At 41.1% G+C, this 26,433-nt stretch overlaps 2 protein-coding genes across 4 annotated transcripts in view; both read left to right on the top strand.

Moving 5' to 3' along the window:
* The window catches only part of LOC308307126 (nuclear receptor-binding protein 2-like), a 92,509-nt gene extending 80,713 nt beyond the window's left edge, over nucleotides 1–11,796 (top strand). Inside the window, exons 9-18 of the mRNA XM_080752277.1 lie at nucleotides 153–208; nucleotides 483–578; nucleotides 1,056–1,188; nucleotides 4,329–4,431; nucleotides 4,556–4,606; nucleotides 5,826–5,958; nucleotides 7,265–7,318; nucleotides 7,407–7,470; nucleotides 8,188–8,243; nucleotides 8,900–11,796. Coding sequence (XP_080608403.1) covers nucleotides 153–208; nucleotides 483–578; nucleotides 1,056–1,188; nucleotides 4,329–4,431; nucleotides 4,556–4,606; nucleotides 5,826–5,958; nucleotides 7,265–7,318; nucleotides 7,407–7,470; nucleotides 8,188–8,243; nucleotides 8,900–8,986 — 833 coding nt within the window. The 3' untranslated portion in view covers nucleotides 8,987–11,796. The remainder of the gene's footprint in view (nucleotides 1–152; nucleotides 209–482; nucleotides 579–1,055; nucleotides 1,189–4,328; nucleotides 4,432–4,555; nucleotides 4,607–5,825; nucleotides 5,959–7,264; nucleotides 7,319–7,406; nucleotides 7,471–8,187; nucleotides 8,244–8,899) is intronic.
* A 2,184-nt stretch (nucleotides 11,797–13,980) lies between these two features.
* Nucleotides 13,981–24,729, top strand: LOC308307006 (poly(U)-binding-splicing factor PUF60-like). 3 transcript variants are annotated; one of them, XM_080752086.1, is made up of 12 exons: nucleotides 13,982–14,229; nucleotides 15,593–15,691; nucleotides 15,904–15,999; nucleotides 16,252–16,341; nucleotides 16,908–16,958; nucleotides 17,795–17,956; nucleotides 18,546–18,638; nucleotides 20,257–20,470; nucleotides 20,910–21,142; nucleotides 21,873–21,987; nucleotides 22,871–23,130; nucleotides 23,914–24,729. In XM_080752086.1, exons 3-12 carry the CDS (start codon nucleotides 15,922–15,924, stop codon nucleotides 24,211–24,213), a joined length of 1,596 nt encoding a protein of 531 aa, XP_080608212.1. In that variant the 5' UTR covers nucleotides 13,982–14,229; nucleotides 15,593–15,691; nucleotides 15,904–15,921; the 3' UTR covers nucleotides 24,214–24,729. The 3 variants fall into 3 exon arrangements, with proteins under 3 accessions (XP_080608213.1, XP_080608212.1, XP_080608211.1); XM_080752087.1 differs by lacking the exon at nucleotides 15,593–15,691 and having other exon boundaries at nucleotides 13,981–14,229; nucleotides 20,910–21,100; XM_080752085.1 differs by lacking the exon at nucleotides 15,593–15,691.
* Nucleotides 24,730–26,433: the final 1,704 nt, after the last annotated feature.

A 26,433-nucleotide genomic window follows, 5' to 3' on the forward strand; every position in this document is an offset into this window, starting at 1 on the left:
GCATTCTGCAGTATGTGGAGACACATGCTGCACATTCTCAACAAGACATGGATGTACTTTAATCTAACCTAAAACATACTCAACAACACATGGATGTAATCCAAAACATAATCAACAACAAATGGATTTAATCTCTGTGTTTGTGTCACTAGTCGCTGATGATGATTATGCCATTGACATCTTCTCCTTCGGGATCTGTGCTCTAGAGGTGAGAATAACGCTTTGTACCTATTCTTATCATTCTTTTGTGTGTGTGTGTGTGTGTGTGTGTGTGTGTGTGTGTGTGTGTGTGTGTGTGTGTGTCTGTGTGTGTGTGTGTGTGTGTGTGTGTGTGTGTGTGTGTGTGTGGGTGGGTATATGAGTGATTGGGTGTGCATGTTTTTATTTGTATACTGTTTATCTGTGCCAGTGACAAAATGGATATGGTCATAAAAAAAACATTAACAAAATATTTTTGTTTACTTTTATTTGTGTCCAACTAGATGGCGGTATTAGAGATCCAGGCTAACGGAGAGACTCCTGTGTCCAAGGAGGCTATCGCCAAAATAGGACAGTCCCTGGACGATCCTATCATGAGAGTGAGTCTATATATAGTCTACAGGACAGCCTGAAAACACAGGCTTAATTATTCTGCAGGAAGGCCTTTCGTTGTGTTATTAACTAAGCACTCAGGAGCCAAAATGCGGAAACACACAGCAATATTTGGGGCGGCACTATACAACTTTATTTTTGTTAATTAATGAAATGTAATTTTGTCCAATCTGTATGGTAGAGTACACTATACAGTATGTTAATACAATTTAACTTATTCAATTGGGGGTGGTTGTATTGCGCAGGAAACCGGGTTCAAAGTAGGGGTTAAAGAAGAAAGTTACATACTAGTGCAGCTTAAAAAAAAAAAAAAAAAAACACATTTCGCTTTCAGAGTTGAATTTACTTGTGAGTTGCGACTGTGTGTTCTCAACTAACCAGGCCATGACTGTAGTTGAAAATCGTACACTGGCGTGTGACGGAATACATTAAATTGCTTAAACCTGAGTCCTTGTGTCCTGCAGGAGTTCACGCAGTCGTGCGTACGCCAAGATGCCAAGCAGCGTCCTACCGCCCATGACCTTCTGTTCCACCGTGTGCTGTTTGAAGTGCACTCTCTGAAGCTGTTAGCTGCCCACTGTTTCATTAACAACCAGTGTAAGTTTAAGCTGCTAGCAGCACTCTGTTTTTAATAATTTTTTTTCATTCACAGTTTCAATTCACAGTGCAGGGGTTCATGGATAACGGGGTTCTTCAACAGGGGGTCCGGGACCCCTAGGGGGTCCTCAGAGTTACTACAGGGGGGCCACCAAATCCTTGTGTGATAGGATAATTCTTTTCAATTAAAAACCTTTTAACCTCGCCTCCCTATTCTGAGGAGAACTTTAGCCAAAAATAGCAGATCTACAAGCTTGTAAACTACTATAAATAAGGTAAAAAAGAGCAGGCCAAGTACAGAGTGAAAGGTCACGTTTACTACGTATCGACGGTTGAAGTGGCAAAATTTCTGAAAAAACATTAACACGAATCCAACATAGACTGATGACAGATGAAGTCCATGAAGATCTGCATAACGCATTTATACAATATGTAGAGGGGGTCCCTGCTTTATCTCCCTCTCAGTTAAGGGGTCCTTGGCCTAAAAACGTTGATACCCTGATGTATAACATTATCAAGCATTATATATCCATCATTGTTAGTGGTGTCGTCTTGTTGGGTTCTATATTCAGTCCATTTCCCCCATCGAGGAATGGAGTCTCTTACAATATCTAGTTATAAGTTGGTTTCTCCATTACAAATATCTCCTCCTCAAATTGGAGGATCTGCTTTGTAATAGCCTCGTAATATATATTTTTTTACTAGCTGCCAATAATACTTTAACTTACATATCTTCTCTTTGTGTATTATCCTGTTTCAAGTTTCCAAAGTACAGTAGAACCCTTGTTATGGGTATCTCATAGTTTACTATCTTCTTTATCACTGGCCATAGATTAGCAACCCACTGTTTAATTAACAACCAGGGTAAGTTTAAGCTGCTTGCAGCAGTGGGGATTTTGTCGACCAAAACCGTGAAGAAAAATGTCTGTCGACTACCTTTTTTTTCACTGACGAAAACTACATAAAAACTAAGCTATGATGACTAAAACTAAGATTAAATACATTGACAATTTTGTCAACAAATAAACTAGACTAAAATGTATAGGGAGGGACTAGTGGAGAAGAGATCCAGTAGAACTGAGACATGTCATTTTGCACGCAGGTGTCATGTTCCAAAATAGCTGATCTGCAAGCTCACAACGTGTCACAGTGTGATGTGTTTTGATCTGGTAGATCTGCTACTTTTGGCATGCAGCTAAGTAGAAGACAGGCATTAAGACGCCATCACGGCCTGCTAAAATATATAAAACTAAATTAACTAGATTTACGACTAAAATCGTATGATATTTAGTCAACTAAAACTAGACTAACACAAAAACATTTCAGATGACTAAAATATGACAAAAACGTAATGGAATTTTATTCAGAAGACTATGACTGAAACTAAATAGAAATGTGCTATTAACGAACTGGCTAGCAGCCCACTGTTTCGTTCTCACCTCCCAGTGTGCAATAATGCTGTCAACTCGTCAGCTTGTGTCTTAATTGATAGCCCTTGACAGTATGCTACTGCACATATGTCAGAGATAATTAATGATAAGCTGTGTGGTTATGAAAAAATAATGTATAATGCCAGAGGCTAATTTCATTCTGGTTTTTATGTTAGTAATAAATATGAAGATGCCAGACAGCAACAATATGTGCAGTAGGCTACTGCTATTTTATGAATTTGAATTCTGAAAAGTAACAGTTTTGGATATATGAGGTTTTCGATTTTGTAGAACCAGCCTCTGGTCTAAATAGGTTAACAGCCCTTGACAGTATGCTACAGAACATATTATGTCAGAGATAATCAATGATAAGCTGTGCGGTTATGAAAACATAATGTATGATGCAGAGGGTAGTTTCATTCTGGTTCGTCTCCGCAGAGTGCATGATTTAACCACACACCTCAGTTGTCATGGCCACTTAACCAACGATCAACATTTTCATATTGGTTTGGCAAAATGCTCTTTGGATAGAAACTATGTCGGCAGTTGGCCGACATAGTGGGATAAGACCAGTGACCTAGAAACGAGTTCCAACTGAGTCGGTCGGCTAACAATAGTCACGTCTTTTAATCGTGCGCGCGCACGCACACACACACACACACACACACACACACACACACACACACACACACACACACACACACACACACACACACACACACACACACACACACACACACACACACACACACAGGTACAGGTACAGGTAAAAGTAGAGAATTACATTTATGAGTCCCCAGATGCTCTGGATAACCATTAATAGTGTATTATGCAGGTGTCAATTCATCTTGATACTGCACATATGTAAGAGAACTAGTAAGACGCCCTAAGGGCTAGAAGTCGCGCTGAGACCACATGAGACTGACACAATATGTCCATATTATGGGCATTCCCAGATATGGGCTAAATATTGGGGACTGATTGACTGACTGACATGAGGCGGAGGTTTTGATATTAACTGCTCCCTTACGGTCGCAATAAGAGTTATGAATAATGTATGATGCAACGGCTAATTTCCTCCTGGTTTGTCTCCACACAGTGATGATTTAACCACATCAGTTGCCATTCTCTTTGGATAGAAACTATGTGTTGGCAGTTGGCACTATCTTCATCCAACCTTAAATACGTTTTTAACTACCCCCCCCCCCCCCCCCCCCCCCCCCCACACACACACACACACACACACACACACACACACACACACACACACACACACACACACACACACACACACAATGTATTAAGTCCAAAGTTAAGTCCATATTGTTTCCAAGGATAAGCTTGTAGCTAATAGATGACAGACTTAGAGAGTACTAGGCATTAAGCACAGGATATTCACAGGTAAAGAGAGACAAGAATAATATTTGAGACTCGCCAGACGCTCTGGGGTCAGTTTGCTTAAATATCCATTATACTGTGCAGTTTGTATTATGCATATTAGAAGGTGTGTAATTCAATCCTTTTCCTGGAGAGAAGCTGGATGCTGTGCTTGTAATAACCGCAACTTTAGCCGCAAACGCGATATTTAATATCGGCCTGGGGCACTCCCTGTTCTAAAATGATCATATTGCATTTGTCTCTGACAAATTGACCGAAGTGGTGTTGTGTGTATATGGCTTCTGAATTTTGACATGCGTTCTCCCTCTCCAGACCTGCTTCCTGAGAACTGTGTTGAGGAGTTGACCAAGTCCTTTGACTACAACGCTGTCATGGCAGAGATCAAGCACGTTGACAGGCCAGGAGCCCAGCTTAAGTAAAAAAATAAATGTTAACACATTTTCATGTTTGACTGCCCCGTGAATGTTCAATTACTGTGTATAATTTAATCTATAATGTGTCAAATACACGCCTCATGGATTCTCTCCATTATCCTACAGATATTCTCATGTGTCGGCCCTGGATCTTGACAAGTTCCTCGAGGACGTCAAGTAAGTGCGTTTAGTTATTTATTAACTCTACCAGGAGATTATGAGGTAATGCCTTATAAGCTCATTATAATGCATTATAAAAGCGATTATATTGCATTATAGACCCAACCTTATAAAGGTGGCTTTTCACCAAACAGACTACAGGAGACTCCTTCTGACTGTACAGAGACTGCAAAGAACTGCAAAAGACCAAGCACATTTTTGTCAGCCAACCGTTACTGTACGCAGTCGTGCGCATGAGCACTGAGATCGCATGAAATAACATGAACGCCGGTATGGCAGTGTTGCCAGGTTTGCTCATTATAAACTTTGATCTAGTTTTCCTATAATGTTGCTAGTTGCGGGTTGCTTTTGTTTGGGCTTGTTTCTGAAGTGTAGTTGCTTATTTGGCCTTGCTTTCATCATTTTTTTTGAAAATAGCTAATGTAATAGAGCTCAATAGGTGAAACTGGTCGCTTCTTTTGGGCTTGTTTTCATAGACCTGGCCGCTTGTTTCGCTCACAGAATCTGGCAACCGGAGAGTTTTCTTTTCCCTGCGGTATTTTCTCTCAACGAAACAACACAGCACTATTACTAGCTGTGCTTTGGAGTCGATTGGTATAGGAATTAAGAGCTGAGATTGAGAATATGGTATTTAGTTAAAATGTGTGACAGGAAAATCCCTCTAGCTTGTTTAGGCTTGGTTCTGCAGCAGTAGCAAACTAAAGGTCCACTCTACAGGAGTATCTAGCCACCTCAATTCTACCAACTCCTTGCAAAAGACGGCAAAAGACTGAGCAGGTTCAGTTTTTCATCAACGGGTTCCGACAGCCCTATCGGCGGCAAGCGTCTCTTGCCAACAAGCTCCCGATGGCTCCCTGTTGGCAGCAGACGCTCTTATACTGCAAATCATGGCCTAATCTATGCGGTTAAAAACTGCCTTAAGTAAAGTGTTACCAATGTTGTCTTGCGAATGCAGGATGGCTGTACGCAGAAACAGAATATGTGACACATTTTACGTTTCTTAATCTTAATGACATCGATCACATTGCAGGCAAGACAAACAACACAACTTACATTACAAACACAACAGACATCACAAAACTACATTAATGTTATACATATTACAATAATAAAACAGTGTGCAGTATTTTTTTTTTAAAGAGGACAGACCCTAGGAACTGGTATATTTATATATGACACACCACTCTTGACAGAGTTGCAATCTCATCCTCCTCAGGAACGGGATTTACCCCTTGATGAATTTCGCCTCCACCCGGCAACACGTCCTCCGGGCCCTGTCCCTGTCTCAGGAGCACGTTGAGATGGTGAAGTCCCCCACGCCTGAGCCCCAAGAAACTGAGACCAGGAAGGTCAGTCTCTCTGAGAGAAAGTGTTGGGGAATGTTTTTGAGTGCATGTCCACTCCTCCAGAGGTTAGGTTCAGAGTTGGACTGTCACCAAAATGGTTTCTTAGTTGCGCGCTTGTGTCGTGCACTGGGAGATAGACTATCTACAAGCTTGTAGAAGTCCTAATTTTTATTCATAAAGGCACGGGCAAGCATTCGCGGACGTTTTTCGGCGTCAAGCCTGCCCTTCCCCAGCGTGTGTCAGATACTGTACACACGCTGAGGAAGGCTTACCAGAAGCACTTCGGAGTTCTGGTCATTATTTTCTGAAGGGGAGCACACACCGGCTGCAGACAGCGTGCAGACTTTCTTCCACTGCAATGCCTGGAAAATAGAACAGTGGTGTATCAGAGCGGCGGGCGCTTGCGTGCGTCTGATGCCGCCAGTGTGGGTATGTTCATTGTAAATAATGGGAGCGGCTGTTTTGACGCGTGCCGTCCGCAGCCGGTGTGTGTCCCCCTTTATTGTGAGTCTTGGTGAGCCCTGCACCTCTCAACCATACAGAGTGTCCGTGTTTTTGTTTCTACTTTGCCTCTCAATCCACGCCTGTCCTATCTAGATACTGTACGACATCTTCTCTGCAACTATACAGTCATTAACTGTAAAAGATTTTCAAACGTTTTACACATTCCCAGCCACCCCAGAAATGGCTGTGCGCTTATTCTGCCAGGGAATTTCTAATATTTCAGGAATATATTTACAATGATTTGACTGCATTGATTTTACTACACCACCAGAGAGTGCCAACTACATGTCTATCGTTACACTGAAGAGGCCTCAGTGATTCTAATATGCGGACGCAAGAGGGTTAATCTCCCCATTAACTTGGGCTAGCGAAAGTTTGCGAAAACATCGTTCCCGCGGGGTGCTCCGTGTGTGCGCTCCACGTGTGCGATCAGTGCACGTTCTTAGAAGCGTTTGCATGCTCTCTATGCACACTCCTTAATAACTTTTTACAGAATGAAAATACGACCTACAGAAGCGGAGATGTCGATTTGATGTTGTAATGTGTTGTAACGCGCATTTCCGGTTTTGGTTCAACGGCCGTGATCGTTTGGGATGTCGTTTGCGATGCTGCGATACGAATCATACAATAATAATTATCCTTTTTTCACAAAAAGAATACGTTCCAATACGTATCTGGCTGATTTGGACTACCAATAAATCTATCTATCTATCTGCTATTTCTGTAATTTTTCAAATTAATTATGTCTTTTTTTCCTTGAAATTACACCTCTGTGTCTGTTCTTAATATCACTTTGAACCTGCAGGTTGTTCAGATGCACTGTAACTTGGAATCAAATGAAGATGGGACCAAAACTCATGTGAGTTCCACACTCAGGATATGGTGATAAAACACATCCTTACATAAACATAAAATAACAAAACATATTGTGTGTTTCTCCCACCTAGCTGTCTCTGTTTCTGAAGATGGATGACAAACTCCATCGACAACTTAGCTGTGACATCCTTCCAAGTCAGTTGACAGCCACGTAACATTATAGAGCACCAAAGTCTGACATCATCTATGCATCCTACCTGGGTCAGCTTATATGAGACGATTCTAAGATGATATTTACTAGTAAGACGCCTCAGGGCGACATGAGCGCTAATTCTTGGCCATCTGGCCAGTGATGTATATCGGACCAGTTACCCATATGGAGACCCCTGGTACCCATATATGGAGATCCATGTACTTTATATGGTACATCCCTTTTATGCCCATACTGTACATGGAGATCCCTGTCTGAACCAGCCACACAGTTATGTCTTCCTCCATATATGGCCATTCCCATATGAAGTGATGTATATCGATGACATCAGGGATCTTCATATATGGGCATAAAAGGGATTCTTGGGAATAACCATATATGGACTTTTACATAGGTTATGTCACCTGTGATATCACCAGTGATGTCACAGTGATGTGACATCACTGTGGGAACCACAGTGTCAGGCGTGACCTACAGAGATACGCGGACGAGATGTGCCGGTTTTCATAGTGAACTTGCAACCTACGGTCGCAATTATATTTATTTTCCATTGAGAAAAACTTCTGTGATCCAGGGGATGAGCGAGTGACGTCAGGACTTCGGTACTCTCTAGATAACAACATTTTAAAAATACATTCTCTTCGTTCATTTTCAATATATTCTGCTTCCCATAACTGAAGTAGTTATTCTGTAACTTTCAGCTGACAGCTCTAAAGACCTTGCCAGTGAACTGGTTCACTACGCCTTTATAACTGAGGTACATACCAACAGATTGTTTTATCATTTCACAAGTACTCTTGTTTATTTTGGATTATCAAATTTCATGACAATAAAATTGAGCACCCCTAAACCCTTTCATGTGTTTAAAAGCAAAAATGTCAATCAATGTACGGTTAAGTAAATGGGGCTTAACCCATTCAAACCCGGAAAACTATGTGTCATTTTAGATTTTAGCTTTGGCTAGAGTTGACAGAGTGCCGCGCTGCAAGCTTGTAGATCTGTAATTTTTGAAAAATCGTGAACATTTGTGCAAGTCTTTGAATATTTCAAATCCTTCTATGTCAGTGGTGCTCAAACCTTTTCATGTGAAGGACCCCCAAAGTTATATGTATTTGGCCATGGACCCCCATCTCAAAATATTTTGCTCCAGGGACCCCCCAGAAGCAGAATTTGAGCTTCAAAAATGTTCGCTTAAAAAATACATACATTCAAAGATTTGCACACATTTTCATGACTTTTCAAAAATAGCAGATCTACAAGCTCGCAGCATGGCACTTGGTGCCACACTGTGAGCTTGTATATCTGCTATTTTTCAATAGCTAATGTATAAAATAATTAAGGCCCCTCCACCTTGGGCCCTAGTAACTCAGTCCCACTTTTCCACCCCTTTGTGACACCCCTGCTCCTATCTAGGAGGACTTTGAGAAACTGGCTGGGTTCCTGGAAGATGCCATGTGCAAACACCGGGTCAGAGCGCTAGCCTCTGGGACCACACAATGAGGGAGGGGTCAGACACTACAGAAGCTGGCCCACAGAGAGAGAGAGCGGGCCCGCCCAGCGCCCATTGACCACTCACAACAGAGCAAGAGAAAGGGGAGCAGCAGCCTGGAGCAGCTGGAGCGGGCCCTGATGTGGGGGAATAAAGGGGGACAGATGTAGAAGGATGCTTGGCCTTGATTGTCACTAAATCATCCTATAGGTGGAGGTAAAGGCCAACAGACTGAGAGAAGACCCAGAGGCACCTCTGGTTGAACTGCAGGCATCATGGCTGTGTTGTTCAGCTATCCCCACTATGCAGTGGGGTGTTGACAACCCACCTCCCCTGCCTAAAAAAGGGCTATCACGCCTCTTAAGCTGTCTTGATGAATTTGGTCCATGATAATGCCACTATTCACAGTTTCTTTTTTCATTCAGATTACATATACAACAGCTATGTTTTAGCTGAAAGGGTCATTTTTATTACACATGCATTTCTACATGCACTTCAATTTGATGTTAAAATGTCAACAGGTATAAGAATTTCTAAATCTTCAAAAATGAATTATTGTATATTAGCCCTAATAAACTGGAAATGCTTTCTTTTTAAGAATCCATCCAACATGCACTGGTAATGCTAAACACACAAACCAACACACATTCGGTCCACTTATTTATTTCTACTTAACTGTGAGCCAGAGCAGGGGTGAGATGCCGTGGGCTCGGTTAGGCTCGGCGAGCCCAGACTTATTTAGCTGCACGCGCGAGTGCCTCGCCGCCTCACTTCCAAGCACGCGCACGTCACGAATTTAGAGGGGCAGCACTTCTAAAATCCATATCACACCACTGAGCCAGAGGAACATCAACCTGTTTTTTTTGTTTTCATTCTCATAATATCCTGCAGCATAACGGACTGTAGCACACTTTGGTCAAAGGCTACTTCTCACACAGTTGCATACATTGAGCAATGAGATGATGCCTGTCTTCTGCCTGTAGTGCTCTTAAGGGGTTTCCCTGTGAAAGTGTTCTGAAAGCCAAAGACTTGTAAAAGTGCCTGGGATGGCAACCTACATGGGACAAAACACCCAATAAAAAAGAAAAAGCATTGTAGAGAACCTTGGTGATTCATAGTAAATGGCTCATTTATACTTTGTTGCACAGTCATGTCCCCAGTTAAAATATGATTATTTTGGGGATTGCGGCCTGAAAAGGTTGAGAACCACTGTGTTACATGACTGTCTCACTCATAACCCATTTTCAAGCTAGCATTATTCTGAACATCAGTTATTCTTTGCTTTACAACACCGTTCTGCAACAAAGTATAAATCTGTCTTTTTTACTTTGAGTAAAATAAAGTATCTATTATGATCTGCAGCTACTGTATATTTAACTTTATATTGATTGATTGATTGAATACTTTATTAACAGTTTGCAAAAGATACAGAGGTACAGTTATACAATAATGCTAAAAAGGATAACACAAAAGCTTGTTACCATTATGATATTTGGATTTTATCAGGGGATGTATTGCATTGCAAACAATTTACAGAAACACAGCTCATCACAATGATCTATATTTGGAAGCCACCATAATATGTCTGTGAACTAACAAGACTCTTGTGTAAATGGGAGGAAAGATTACATAAAATGTGAAGAGGTAGTTACAATGTGATATATTAAACGTAATAGTGAAAATGACCATATTGTTACTTCTCATATTATTGACAAACCTATTTTTAACCCTATATCAATGCCTTCTAAAGACTGTGAAAGCAAATTGAATTTGATGAAATGTTTGATGTTCTATACATGTCTGTGGGTGTCTTAAAGGGAAAATCAACCCAAAATGTATTAAAGATTTATTTTTTCTTGGTCATTTAGTTGCCTGTGTGATCAGAAAAGGTATTATTGTTCTTAAATATTTAGCTGTTTCCAATTATGTTAACTTTAGAAGTTTAAAATAAATAAAAACTAATCTTTGATACAAATGTATTGAATGTATTCAGACTCCACAGTGGCACATCATTCCAAATGGAGGAGCAGGGCCCAATTAGAAAATTTGAATTTGTCGAATGAGAGATCAATTTAAGTTTGCACTCTACAACATTAAAATGTAATTAATATATTGGTAACCATTTTGAATTATTTCTGAGCTTTAGTAGGTTTTCTTGTCTGTTGATTTTGAACTTTGATACATGAAGACTTTTGCTAGGCCTATTTGGGTAGATTTTTCCTTAACGGATTGACACTGGCGAGTACAAACTAATGGTGATTTAGTTGTCATGAAATGAAGCTTAAGCAGTGTACTGTATAAGTGTATTCATCAGAATCTCTTAACAACACATCTTCTTTGAGGTCTGTAAAGTTGCAGTTGCCACTCCTGTATAGCCATTAGCCATTGCTGTATTACTCAATAATATACTCTGTCAAGCCTTCTATCAGCCTGTCTCTTAAAGGGGGAGTCCTTAATTCTCCCTGCCATAGGCGTGGTGTACATATTTGTTTGTGGATAAAGGGTTTAAATTTGAGTAAAAGTTTGAATGCAAAAGCAGTGATTTGTACGAGTAAAAAGCTGCATGTCTTAATAGTTTGAAAATCATTACAATTTTTACTTTTGCAATATTGCCTTTGTCATTGTCAGTTCCATATGGGACCTGAGCAAAGAAAATGAATGTTTTTGACTGTGCAAAGACTAAAATACATCCATATCAAGTCTTATTTTGTGTCGTCAACAATCTCTATTTTCTTTTTGGGCCAGTGAATCTGTTGAATGAAACATTGGCTTTGGATGTGTTCTACTTAACCCTCTGTTGAATATTGTAGCTACTGCTATTAAAGACATGACAATAAATCATTATGTGACATGCTGAGTTTGCTGACTATGCCTGCAAATGCTTCTGATTCATTATCCCCCCCCCCCACACACACACACACACACACGCGCACGCGCACGCGCACGCGCACGCACACACACACACACACACACACACACACACACACACACACACACACACACACACACACACACACAGCTGAAGAACATTCCAGATCGTGAGTTGTGTTATCGCGATGTGTTGATAGCATTCGGCCAATAGGCACAATGCAGCCGTTGAAACGTCTCGCGAGTGTTGCCATGAGGGCCCTTGAAAGGGAGAAATGAAGAGCGTTGGAGCAAAGCAGAGTGGTGTAAAGAGAGAGTTGTTACAACGCCACGGACCTACAAAACGCTTGATCATGACGTCACTAGTGTAAACGTTCAGTTCCCGGAAAACAGATTTTTAGTCATTTAGTCAATAAATGCATCAAATTAGAATACCATACCCTAGGCCTAAGCCTATGTAGTTTCATAATAGGATCTTTAAGTCTTAAAATGAAATGTGAATAATGTACAATTTTACCTGATTGATTGATTGAAGAATTTATTAGAAGTTTGCATAGAAGGTAGTTTATTTTATGACAGTACAGTTCAACTGCCAGTGCCACAGGTACAAGGACTTGAATGTGAGTTTATTTTCTTTTTTTGAGCGGTGGTCACAACGCTCCTATACGTGGCCGTGTGTGTGGGTATGCGTGTCTGTAGCCTTCAGTAACCTTTTCTGACCACACATGTTAAGGGAGGGGCGCTGTTGCTCACATTCACACACACACACACGCACGCACGCACACACACACACACACACACACACACACACACACACACACACACACACACACACACACACAGCCTCCACCGCTCAGTTCACACGAGTGTGATTTTTTTTGAACAGTCTCCTTGATCCAGAAATTAATGTGAAAATTATTGCAGTGGTGTAAAGTAAATACATTTACTCAAGTAATGAAGCCTACTTAAAGGGATACTTCACTTTCAAAAAAACTTTTGGTAATTTTATCATCTAATCAGGCTTTTATGAACACCCCGAACAGTTTTTAATTTGCTTGATTCAATATTTAGATATTTGATGTAAATGTTATTAGGCCTTCCTCCACCAGGGCCGCTCCCATACACACACATTGTAACTTCAAACTCCATTTTAACTATGATAGATTCAATAAAAACACCCATTATTTTTTCAGGTGACTCATAATACCCTCCAAGTACGTGAGCAGGCTGTGTTTTTTCGATAACATTTTTCAGTTATTTGTAATAATTATTTGGGAAAATGGAAAAAATTAAATACAAAAATGAATTATTAAAAATAAATGAAAAAAGTTATCGAAAAAACACGGTCTGCTCACGTATTAGGAGTGTATTATGAGTCACCCAAAAAAATAATGGGTGTTTTTAATGAATCTATCATGGTTAAAATGGAGTTTGAAGTTACAATGGGTGTGTGTGGGGAGAGGCCCTGGGCCTGGAGGGCCTGATAACATTTACATCAAGTATCTAAATATTGAATCAAGCAAATTAAAAACTGTTCAGGGTGTTCATAAAAGCCTGATTAGACGATAAAATGACCAAAAGCTTTTTTGAAAGTGGAATATCCCTTTAAGTACAATTTTGAGGTATTTGTACTTTACTGGAGTATTTCCAATATCCTTTCTTTTACTTTTACTCCACTACATCTCAGAGGCATATTGTAGGCTACTTTTACCTTTTTTATTTTAATGCGTTGACGCATTGTGAGCTTGTAGATCTGCTATTTTCAATAGATTTTTATACATTTGAAAACATGAAATGGGATCGATTGACATTCTGCAAAATGAGTAGCCTACTTTCTACTTTTGTTACTTTAAGTAGCCTACATTTTAACAAAAATACTTTTGTAATTTTATTTTACTCATTCTCATACATTTAGGATTCCGGGCTTTGCTCGGGAAATAGATAAGATGTGAAATATCCATTGCATGGAGCTCAACGTCGTCACGTGGCTCACATAACCCCCCGGCTCCACCGAGCGCGTCGAGCGTCGCGTCAACGTCAACGCTGGGAACGCTCCCGTTTTAATCAATGAAGGGTGCTCCACTGCCGACGTCAACGTCCGCGTCGGACGCTCAAATTCGCCCCGGTTCATTTTTTGACGGCGTCCGACGCCGGCACGACGCCGTCATTTTGGTGGAGCCCTAGCCTAACTCGGAATGTCACTTTTCCCTCGACTCCAATGCATTCTGTAAACTTCCGTGAACGGACTTGGCGCGACTCTCCACCAATAGAGGGCGCTGGTCCATTGGAGTGAACGGTGTTGTCGACTTGTCGTCACTCTAGCTTTACACCACCCTGCGTTTGGAAGACGGTGTGCTTCAGCTTCATGGCGGTTACGGACACTGCGGTAAATCCATAGCTAAAAATTGCTATTTAACTTGTATATTTGTGAATTTATTGTGCACGCAATGCGTGACGTTGACTGTTTGTGTGCTTGTGTGTGTGAAGAGATCCTGTAAATCCTTGTTAATTGAGTTATATTTTCGGGGAAAGAACGAGCGATTTCTGGCGGCATATTGATGCTGAACACTCAATAGGCTAACGCCTTAGCTACATTACATGCTAACAGGCCCGACTGCGATGATATGGAGCATCTCGAAATTATTCGTGGGATGCAAAACATATATATGTTTATATATTGAGCTTTAGTTGGGAGAAATTGTATGTCTTGTTATTTATTTTTAGTTGGGGTCATGTGGGCGTATTAACATTACGCAACCAACCTTGCTAAAAGGCCTCCACAAAACGTTAGCTATTCCTGCGTGGTTTTTGCCATCACGAGTCACGACAACGTTTCATTACATTCAAAACGAAAGGCTAGCTAGTTGCTGGTCTGGCTCAGTCTCTAGGCCCCGGGCGGCTAGGGGTCGGTTATTGTGATTAAAACATAAAAACAGACACACACACAATAATCGTAGCCTATTTAAATGTATCTGGAATTTGTCCTCCGTCATACACTGGGATCAATTCACCTTTTATTTGGGACCACTTAAAGTTTAAACCCTCTATAATTTGAAATGCGGATCGATCTGTAAATGATGTACTTGAGGATATCCTTTTTTCCACTCTACCATTCTCTTTGGATTGGCTATTTTTTGGCGAAGTGATTTGGTGTATTGAAACCACGGTCCAAGTCTATCGTCCTTTTCCCTGATGCAAAAAGAGTGGGCTCCTCGATGGAAAATATAATCATAATAAGTCTTAAATGTAAAGTATACATGATGTCGATATGCACGATTCATTATTAGACCTAAATGTATACGTCAACTTCTTGCTTATGCCCCAAATGACGGGATATACAGGTTTTGTAGCAATTGTAGAAATATAACTTAATTGTAGCATGTTCAAGCCTGTTAGAATCATGTGTTCTTTATTATTTAAAAACATTTCCCAATTGTGTTTATAAGAAAAATACAAAAACGCAAAATAGCATATTTTACATCCAGGTGTGCACTCAACACTTCATGTTATCCCTTTGCACTCTATATAGAATTTAAATGTTTATTTACACGGGTGGTAGGAAACATTTGCTTTGTTTATAACAATGTAACAAAGGCAAATTTAGAAAAGATGAACTTAATGTAAATGCTACACTGTGAAATGGTTTGGCCACAAAACACGATACATGAACCAAGTACTAAAGTTAAATAATATTACACGCTGGCTGTTGTTTGACCATCAGTCTGAAGGCATTTTCTCTCCCATCGTAGAATTTGTTGAATTGTTAAAGCTTCCCCCCATCAGTCTGCTTCCCCTTGGGGGGTTTCCTGCCTCAGTCTGGTGGACCCAGTGATTAGCGGGTTGTTTAGGTAAGGAACTCGTGTGGTCCCGCTACCCTGGGTTTATATGCGTTTGTGGGTGTATCTGACATGAATGTTTCAAATCACGTCAAGTCATTCAATGCAGGGGAATTTTATTTCTGTTTTGTATTTTTGGCCACTGATAATGTATTGTTGTTTTGGGGGAAGAAGGGGGGTTTACACATTTGTTTTTGTGTTAATGCTTAACGTCTGATCTTCAGGGAGGTGAAGTCCTGACGATGGAGAATGGACAGGGCACAGGCTCCAAGCTTGGCCTGCCGCCTCTCACCCCGGAGCAGCAGGAGGCACTTCAGAGGGTACAGTACACAAACTAACCTCATCCCTTCCACACTAGTCATATTAACATATCAGAATCAATAATGTTTTATTTGTCACTTGCTCATACAGGTACAAGAAGCGAAATGCAAATTTGTGCAGTCCACAAAGTACTGTGCTACAGTTTTTGAATGAAAAACATACGCTCCAAATATTACGGACTTTGCATGAAAAGGGACGTTTTAATGCAGGCGACTCACGTTATGTTCTAAAATGTACCTTGTTCTTTTCAGGCAAAGAAGTATGCGATGGAGCAAAGCATTAAGAGTGTCTTGGTGAAGCAGACAATTGCACATCAACAGCAGCAGCTTACCAACCTGCAGGTGAGATATCCACAATTGGATACATCCTCAACAAACCTATTGCCTTTTTATCTTTCCGTGGCTCAGATACCACTTAACATTAGTTACTTTAATTCTAGACCCCACCTAACTTATTTCCTATTTATTGTTAATTAACATATTACAACTTATTTATTTTATACATTTCTTAATAGTATTTATTTAATTTATTTATTGATTACATTCGTGAGCCAGTTGAAACTTAATTTCTTTCTGCTGTGCACTTGTCCTGTAAATAGTTTGAATGACAAAAGTTTACTTCTAAGTGTGTAGACCATATGCCCTTGCTTTTTCCTTACAGGTGGAGGAGAACACCACAAAGACTTTGAACATGTTAAATGCTTTGCAGTTCTTTAAAATAGGAGTTTTGCATATTAATTTAATTTGTAATGGTTTCTGTGTACATGGGAAAAACTCCTCTAACTGTGTGTTATGTAGAGGGATGGTCTGTTAGATAGCCATAGCGTTTAAACACTTGTATTCAAAGCAATGAAAAAGCGATTCCTAACCTACTTTTCAGCACTTTCTTCATCTTTACTGTCTTTCAGATGGCAGCAGTGACAATGGGCTTTGGAGATCCACTCTCACCTTTACAATCGGTCAATAGATTATTAAACCTTTTTTCCCTGTGCACCTTCCCAAATGAATATGGATTCAAATACTTTTGAAGATGATGCATTGTTTGGTTCTTCAATAGTCAACTATTAATATGGGGAAATGCCATGTTTCCCTCAAAATTATGCATCGTCAAAATTCAAAGTTAATGTTTTGGCATGGGAATAAAGAGGGATAGAAGTCCCTTTTAATGAACCAAACATTGAGAGAACTGCTGGAACGGGGATCTTTTGGGCCATCTCAGTTAAGTTCTGACAAGTTTGCAGAGTCATCCTCCCATTATTATGTCCTACATTAGGCTACTAGTGTACCAGTTGGTGGTAGAATCAAGCCAGGTAAAAACATGCTTCCCCTTAGACCATTTCACCACCGACTCGTTTTGAACCCCACGATTGCTTTTGTTACGTTACTTGCATCTCTGGACTACAGGTCAGTTAACAGAAGCCAGTGAGAGCTATGCATGTCAATCACCTCAAGTGTATTTCCTTAATTCTTATATTGCATAGTTAATGTAATTTTGCTTGATAGATTAGCACCTGGTATGTAAACAAGTGATACTTACTGATACTTACAGATATATTATCTCTAGGTTATACACAGCAAAGTTATTGTCCTTTTTTGTTTTTACTGTACCCTATTACAAAAGTCTTAGGGAATGGTCTTCTTAAAACCCATAATAATCCCACAGATGGACATATCAAATATGTTATTGTAAAAGATCAGTATTTACTCATACATATTTAGATTTGTGTGTGTGAGAGTTTATCTCTTTGCTGCAACACTCTAATGCTTAAAATGCGTTGTTCTCCTTGATTGGCAGGTGGCGGCTCAGCGACAGCGTGCTCTAGCCATCATGTGCCGTGTGTATGTGGGCTCCATATACTACGAGCTGGGCGAGGATACTATAAGACAGGCCTTTGCTCCCTTTGGTCCCATCAAGAGCATTGACATGTCTTGGGACTCTGTTACAATGAAGCACAAGGTTCGTGTTCCTCCCATCACTGCAGTCCACTATCTGCCGTATAGGTGTAGGAGGACAGCACTTATAGCTGTTATTGACTTTTTTGACGACATGGGTATCTGTATTTATGCAGGAGATTTTCAACCTGACATCCCTATTTTGGGCATGTCATACAGTATTGGGTGAACATGTTTAAAAGTAAAACAATCTACAGCGCACCACATTTCAATAGAAGCTTCTATACTGGCTATTTATGAAAATGTATCAAGGGTTAAATTGTCATCTTAGCTGCTTATTTCTATCTAATTATGCGGTGCCGGTGTCCTGATTTTTAACTACTTTAGTTTGAACCTGGCATCCCTAGGGCATGTCATTATAGGTGAGAATTTCAAAAATAGCAGCTCTTATGTTGTTATGCGTTGTAAGCTTATAGATGGACTATTTTTGGTCAAAACACTCCAAACTTGGGATTGGCTGCAATTAGATCATGAATGTAAAAATGTCCCCCCTCAGCTATAGTTTAGGCTTGGAACAGTGGTTGAGAATTGAAGGTAGAGCTCCCTTTCCCACGGACGTCCATAGGTATCTTAATGCAATCTCTCTTATCCAGGGCTTTGCCTTTGTGGAGTATGACATCCCAGAGGCAGCACAGCTGGCTCTGGAGCAGATGAATTCCGTCATGCTGGGTGGGCGAAACATTAAGGTGAGTGGCCTGGTCATGCACTGTAGGGATCCATCTATGCACAAACCAGGACAACCAGCGCCCTCTAGTCGTTTAACCGTCTTTTTCTTTTGTTTTATTTTAGGATCCCGAGTCGTTTTAATCATCTCACTGCTTGTTAATTATTTACAATGTGTAATTATGTTTGACAAAATTTTAATCGTTTGAATGTCTTTAAAGTATCTAAATACGCTCTCATCTCTCTCCCTCCTTTTGCTTTTTTTGTTTTGCTTTTGTGTATGGTGTCCGTTGCTTTCCAGGTGCGTGCGTGTGCGTGTGTGTGTGTGTGCGAGTGTATTTGCCTCGTGTTGTGTTTTTTTTGTGCTGTTCTCTCTCGCTTTCCATGATGTCACCACATTGTCTTAGTGACCCCGTTCCAGTAGGACTGCCCTTCGATGCGTGACGCTGCTCTTTTCTGTCCACGATGTGCTGATGATGGGCTGCGCCTGGTTGGTGTTGCTTGGCCGCCCCACCTGCAGCACAGATCCCGTCACACCCCATACGTTCGCCTGACGTAGGGTAGCTCAAACAGGGCCCTTTGTTTGGCTCAGGATTTTAGGGCACGCGTGGGAGGAGCGATAGCAAGTAATGTGTGAGACGATCGTTGGCGTTCCCTTGGTCGGTGTTACTTCCAACTAGCTCAGTCAGTGTGGTCACGCTGTACACAAAAGTTGATCTTGTGGTTGCTAATAAGGCTGTAGTTCCTAGTGTAATGATGGTGTTCTCAAAATGCACAACTTAGTTTGAGTTATTTATTTTATGTTCAGTGCATTTTTGTAGTTGCATTGTAATTTCATTAAGTGGTAATATTCGTACGGAAAGGGTTGATGGTTTCCACTATGAAAAGGCGTGTAGCTCTATTACAATGCAATTACAAGCTAACAATTCATTTTAGTGTAATTATGAGAGGCATACCAGGAATTACAGTATTATTTCAGAGATCAGCTTAATGTTTAGTGTTGCCACTCAATCTTAGCTGCACATCTGTAGGCATCCTGAAGAGGTGTTTTGGATTGACAGAGACTGGAGTTGAATTGAGTTTCAGTATAGAATTTAGGTTGGAATGCGTGAAGTGATGATTGGCCCAGTGTTTCAATGTGATTGGTTTATTCTATTCTATTAGATTTTTTTTGTATCTTATAATATCTCTATTACACTTAATTTAACTGTTGATTATAGATTTATTTAGCCAAGTAGTTTGATAATTAGCCTGTAAACCAACCCCACCATTAATACCATAACCTAGTGATGGCGTTCTGGCTGTAACAGGGCTGGTCTACAGGCTGGGGATTATCGTTAGATCACAGGAGGTGTTCCAAACAAGATTCGGACCTCAGCTGGATGGTCTAGTAGAGATGCAGCTAAGCAGGGCTGGTGGAAAAGTTGGCGACAAAGTCGAGGAGGAGAGTCCCTTCTTAATTAGCTTAATGATCTTTGGTGGGTTATTTAGCTCTGAGTGGCCCCTGGTTGCCTTTCCAGAGTTGAGGTTTGCGGTTAATGCGATTGACGGTTGTGGCTCCATGACACCCCCTATTCAGTAGCCGGCTCCACGTGACCCCCCCTATTCAGTAGCCATGTGCTGGTATGATCTGTGCTGTAGGTGGGGCGGCCAAGTAACATCGGTCAGGCGCAACCCATCATTGACCAGCTGGCAGAGGAGGCACGCGCCTTCAATCGGATCTACGTAGCATCTGTGCACCCCGACCTCTCGGATGAGGATATCAAGAGCGTATTTGAGGCCTTCGGACGGATCAAGTCGTGCACGTTGGCCAGGGACCCAACCACAGGACGCCACAGGAGCTTTGGCTTCATCGGTGAGCTACCTGGGAAGGCCCTCAAGCTGTTGTCCCGCGCCTGTTGCGCAGCTACTAAACAGTTTAATTTTGACAGCAAATTTTGTCTATTGAATAAAATTTCATTTAGTATTGGTCCTATTTTTGTCATTTGAAATGTTTACGTTTTTAGTTGACTAAATCTAAGATTTTAGTTGACTAATTCTAGATTTAATTTTGTCGACAAATGTATTTAGGCGGCATCTTGAAAATGGCACATCTACAAGCTAGATAATGCTATTTTCAGAGCGCAACCAAACTTAAAGTGACTTGTCTTTGTCAATATACTTAAAATTTCCATAGGTTCGTTTTTATTTTGTTTTTATTCAGTTTTCATCAGTGAAAAAAGGTAATCTAACTTTATTTGTCATACGAAATGAACACTGCTACTAAATTGCACCTTTTATCCACCCCCCGGCAGAGTATGAGAAGCCACAGTCTTCGCTGGACGCTGTGTCGTCTATGAACCTCTTTGACCTGGGGGGTCAGTACCTGCGGGTGGGCAAAGCCGTGACGCCACCCATGCCCATGATGACCCCCACCACCCCTGGTGGTCTGCCACCCGCAGCAGCTGTAGCCGCAGCGGCAGCTACCGCTAAGATAACGGCCCAGGCAAGTATGAATCCCTTCCAAAGGGATTTAATGGCCTTCCAGGTAAATATAATTCAGATTTAGCTAGACTTAACCTTATCTGATAACCAATAATAGCACAGGTGAAATTATGAAGATTATATATGATATATAATGATGAAACATTAACTTGTCCTTTCCCAATTTTAATGCTCAGCCATTATATTCTGAAACACAACAGATGACTGAGTACAAATCTGACTTTTTCTGCCCGCAGAATAGAAGAACATGCTTCTACATGTGTTACAATAAGTTATAAACTGATGACAGTATCTGTTATTCGTGCCATTTCCTTTGTACGCTAAAATGGCACATTTTATAGTCATTTAAACAAAAGGATACAAAGCCACCCAATTCACTGATAAGGTGTGTAAGCTAATTTATCCTGAGTCATCATACCTCTTCATCCTCTGAGTCATAACTCTTTAGCCACTACAAACACATTCACTATAGTTAGGATCACCTCATGTTGTTGAAAGGTAAATACGGCATTGTGTAGCATGTGATTCTGAACTTTTGTTCTTTTGTCGTTTGTTTTTTCCTCCTGTACTGTACTTGCCGCTTGCTTATAGAGACGAATGTGTTTGATAGCAAACTTCTTACATCTTGTTATAAGCTTGAGTCTGTTGGGGAGGTGAGGACAAGTGTGGTTTAGCTTACCGTGTGTCACGTCGTGTGATCGTTGACTGTGCTGCCTTGTGCTGTGTTCTGTGTGTTTCCCTTGCCTAATGTCTCCGGCCCCCCCTCTCTCAAGGAGGCTGTTGCCGGGGCATCAGTCCTTGGGGCGTTAACAGCGCCCCAGCTTCTTGGTCAGCAAATGGGTATACCTCAGGCCGTCATGGCTGCCCAGGCGCCCGGAGTTATCACAGGTGTGTAACAAAGGCGGGAATGAGTAGCTGAGTGAGTAGTAAGCTGCAGTAATCAAGGTTAATCAGTAATTAAGTTTGGTTCCTTCCCTTTTCTTTTATGTAAAGCGACTTTGGGTACTTGAAAAAGAGCTATATTTTTTGATTTGTTTTAATACTTTATTGGTAAGAAATGTAAACGGCAGGTGGTACTGTGTGGGGTCAGCTCACTATCCCGACGGGCCGCTGTTCCGACTAGCGTCGGCAGGTTAGTTACTGAGGTACAGTTACTGAGGTTACGTTTAGGGTTAGGGGGTTAGGGTTAGTTTTAGTGTCGGAATACCAGCCCGTCGGCACACTGATGCGGACCCGTACTGTGTATAGTAAGACATTAAGGCTTAAAGGATGACACAAAAAAGTCCTGGGGACTTGTTTCCATTGTGGTCCTATGTATTCAATTCATCAACATGGCATACAAAATTAACACACATAAATCTGATTGTCTAATCGTCACTGATGTTAGGAATTCACCTGCAGTCACTCCATTAGACAATAAGTCTAATATGTGTCTGGCTGTGTTGTGCACCACCTTGTGCTCAGTGGTGTAAAGTAACTAAGTACATGTACTCGAGTACAATTTCAAGGCAATTTTACTGGACTATTTCCAATCTTCAATACTTTTACTTAAACTCTGCTATTTTCAAAATTTCAAGATTTTTTTTATACATATAAATGACAACTGAAATGAGACATTCTGCACAATTACTTTTACTTTTGGTACTTTAAGTACATTTCGACACCAATACTTTTACTCAAGTAAATTTAGAATACCAGACTTTTACTTAAGTATTTCTAGTCTACATTGAATACTTCTGCCATCACTGCGAATCTCTGCCTCCTCCGTCAGGTGTGACTCCAGTGCGGCCGCCGATGCCAGTGCTTCCCCAGGTGGGGCTTGTGAACCCTGTCCTGTCATCGCCGCCGGCCCTGTCTAACCAGGCCATCATGGCTGCTGCTGCCCAAGCCCAACAGGAGAAGAAAGAGGAGAAGGAGGAGAGTCAGCAGGACGGGACGGGACAGGAGATGTTGAGCGACCAAGAGCACATGAGCATCTCTGGCAGCAGTGCCAGACACATGGTCATGCAGAAGCTGCTTAGAAAATCAGAGGTGAGTTGTGATCACGATATAAGGTCCGTTAATGTTGAATCTACACCAGTAGCAGCATTTCACTGGCAACCGGTTAGGTTCAATTCATTGTCTATATACTAGAGCGACCGGCACTATAGCAGGAGGTGGAGTGGCAAAGTTGAGAAGAGTTTCACTTCGCTGCTGTCGCTTTGTGGCGAGACAGGCAACCCTGAAGCGTGCTGTGCTGTCTGCTCTGATATAGGCGCGTACAAGGCTCACACACTCAAGACACCACTAAGATGGATAGAAATATATTACTTTGTGGAAGTACCAAATATTGATAACACATTTTACACTAGCAGTTGTAGGTGTGAAATTGATCAATATTGATTAATTGAATGCCATATTTCTCACCTAAATGTATAGGCGGTTTACAAACAAGCTGCCAGAGACGAGTATCGAGTGTCTGTCTGTACTTCTCCCTGCATATGAGCTCTCTTGCAGTGCACATCTGCTAGCTTTGAGCAGAGGGTGCTAACGAGGGTATCGCTCATACCTCGGACACGCCCATTTCTTAATGGCAACAGTGGCAGAATTAGCTGGTGATGGATGGTGTGGATGCAGCTTTTTATGTGGTTTTGGACCTGCATCTGAAATGCACTGCCCAAAGAGTGATATTTAAATGGAAGTCTATGCTTGGAATAAATAGAAATTAACTTGGCACAGAATTTTTATGTAGAACAGTCTTGTTAACTCTCAAATGGGAATATGATGAAAGTTGGTGCTCCCTCAGTTCTTGTTTTTTCCCCCTCCGCCATGCAGTCCACGGTGATGGTGCTCCGGAACATGGTGGGACCTGAGGACATTGACGACGAACTGGAGGGTGAGGTCACAGAGGAGTGCGGCAAATTCGGCGCGGTCAACAGAGTGATCATTTACCAGGAGAAGCAAGGGGAGGAGGAGGACGCAGACATCATCGTCAAGATCTTTGTGGAGTTCTCCATGGCCTCCGAAATGAACAAGGCCATCCAGGCACTAAACGACCGCTGGTTTGGTGGTCGCAAGGTTGTCGCAGAGGTGTACGACCAAGACCGTTTCAATAGCAGTGACCTCTCTGCATAAACTGTCTGAAACGGTCTGCCAGAACTCGTTGCGTACCGGTTGTCTAAACCCACACATCACTGTCAATGGCAACTGGAGATACGGTCTTTTTTAACCTGTAATTATATTTCCTTTGTTTTTGTTTTTTTGTTAATTAAATGTCTCTGTCGAGGGATTTGTCTAAAACTGTTGCGCATCAGATTGTCTTCTCACATGTGAACTCCCCCCATTTTTTCTTTTTGTTAAACATTTTTTTATAATCAAATATGATTAGCTTTCCCATGTTTGCCCATGTGTTTTCTGCCCTTTTGTCAGGAAACGTAAAGATGTTTTTTCTACATTATTATTGGTTCTCATTGTCCACAAAAGGCGATGAGAAATTGTACAGGGACAGTTGTGATTGGTGGATGAAGAAGAATCCTAATGAAGATGTTCAGTAAAGTTTTTCTGAACCTGTTTGTTTTGATTGCGACACATAGGAAAGTGTTGATCATTCAGTTAAAACTTGTACTCAATAAAACATTTTGTTGACTGTAATATTTTATTTGTAATCTTTATGTTTTGGGCTGTGCAACTGCGTACATTTCAGCTGGGTGTTTACCTATTCACTGGTGAGTTTGTGAAACCTGTAACGTGATTAGGGATGGGACGCTAATAGTTTTTATCGTAATGAAAAAAAAAGAAAAAACTCACAAAAATCGCATTGTTTTAGAATTTGCTTTTGTTGAGCCGCAAATTCAGTCCCACATAAACCCTTTATACTTGATTAAATGGACCTGTAAAGAGCACATTTTGTATGCCCTTATTATAACATCGATTTTGCCAAAAATTAGCAGCTCTACGTTGTGAGCTTGTAGAGCGGCTACTTAAGGCAAACATTCCCCCAGAATAGGGATCGCAATGATATTGCTGTAATCGCATTTATTTATTACAATTGTGAAATTTTCATATCATCCCAGGGCCATCCCTAACATGATTCATGGCATCACCAACGATCAGCTAGTCCTCATCAAATGGCCTTGTCTTAAAAGTAGGCTACCCCTGCCTTAAACACTATGAAATGGAAACAAAGCATAATCTCACATTGTAACTGCCTGGCTACAGAGACGATGTAGGCCTACTACTAGTTGCCTACTACTAGTTGCATACTGCTGTCTGCTGATACATATTGGGTTAATAGATTGTGGCCGAGTCATTAGGCATGTCAGACCAGACCAACAATATCTAACTCAAGAAGAATCTTGTCTGTCTAAAACAAGTTATAGTCATTTTAAATGATTAAATGTGAAAAAGAAGAGGGAGAGAAAAAAACAGGTGAGGTCATTTTGACCCACTTTCCGTAAAACATTTTTTATTTCTTGGGGACTACTAAAGGAAATGCAATAGGACATTGTAGAATCACAGATTTCAGTATTATGACATTTAGACTAGCTGAAATTGGGGTCATGACTCGTGTCATAATTATGTCATACGACAAAAGACAGGAGGCGGAGTTGGACCCGGAGGTGGCGGAATTGAGGATGCTACGATTCTCTTTAGCTAGGAGTTGGTCCAGTACAGTGCATGTGCAAACGGACATTTTAGGTGGGTCAAAATGACTACCTCACCTGGTGGGTTCGTTTTCTTTTGAATATTTGTAATAGGTCTGCTTTGTAAAATGTGATACCATGGAAATACACACATGGTCATACTCATACACAAAGTCTGGTATTGGAGCGGGAAAAAAAGGTTTCTATCACACTAAAAAGAAAATAAATGTGTTGCTGCTTCTGTGATTTGGAATACATATCTAGATATTAGATAACCAGAACGACCTGGTCAGTTTAGTGGACTTCAGTCATCATGGATTCATGGAACTTTTTCAGACAAGTCTCTTGCTGCTCCTGTGGTAAAACGCTAGGTGGCGCTAACGTGTCGCGTGTGTCCTTTCCAAAGTGGGAGCGCTGTTAGCCGGAGCCCAGCCCCCAACACAGCCAGTGTTGCCATGTATGCTTATTATAAGCCAATTTTGGCTTATTTTTCTGTAGTCATTGTAGTAATTGAAAGTTGTGTGGGTTGCGTTTTTTGAGGCGCTTGTTTCCAAAGTGTAGGTGCTTATTTGAGCTTGTTTCCTAAATGTTGTTTCAACCAGTGGTTCTGAAACATTTTCATGTCAAGGACCTCTCAAATAAATATGACATTTTATGATATCGTCTGCGTATCCCCACCTGAAAACATTTTGTGCCAACCTGCCAGGCAGGC

Source organism: Nannobrachium achirus (assembly GCF_963921795.1).
Source record: "Nannobrachium achirus genome assembly, chromosome: 21".
Classification (NCBI taxonomy): Eukaryota; Metazoa; Chordata; class Actinopteri; order Myctophiformes; family Myctophidae; genus Nannobrachium; species Nannobrachium achirus.

Coding starts and splice junctions, on each gene's coding strand:
- LOC308307006 (XM_080752085.1), top strand. CDS start 14,209: ATGGCGGTTACGGACACTGCG. Junction 16,342..16,907: donor AGCAGCTTACCAACCTGCAG/GTGAGATATCCA, acceptor ACTGTCTTTCAG/ATGGCAGCAGTGACAATGGG. Junction 18,639..20,256: donor TGGGTGGGCGAAACATTAAG/GTGAGTGGCCTG, acceptor TCTGTGCTGTAG/GTGGGGCGGCCAAGTAACAT.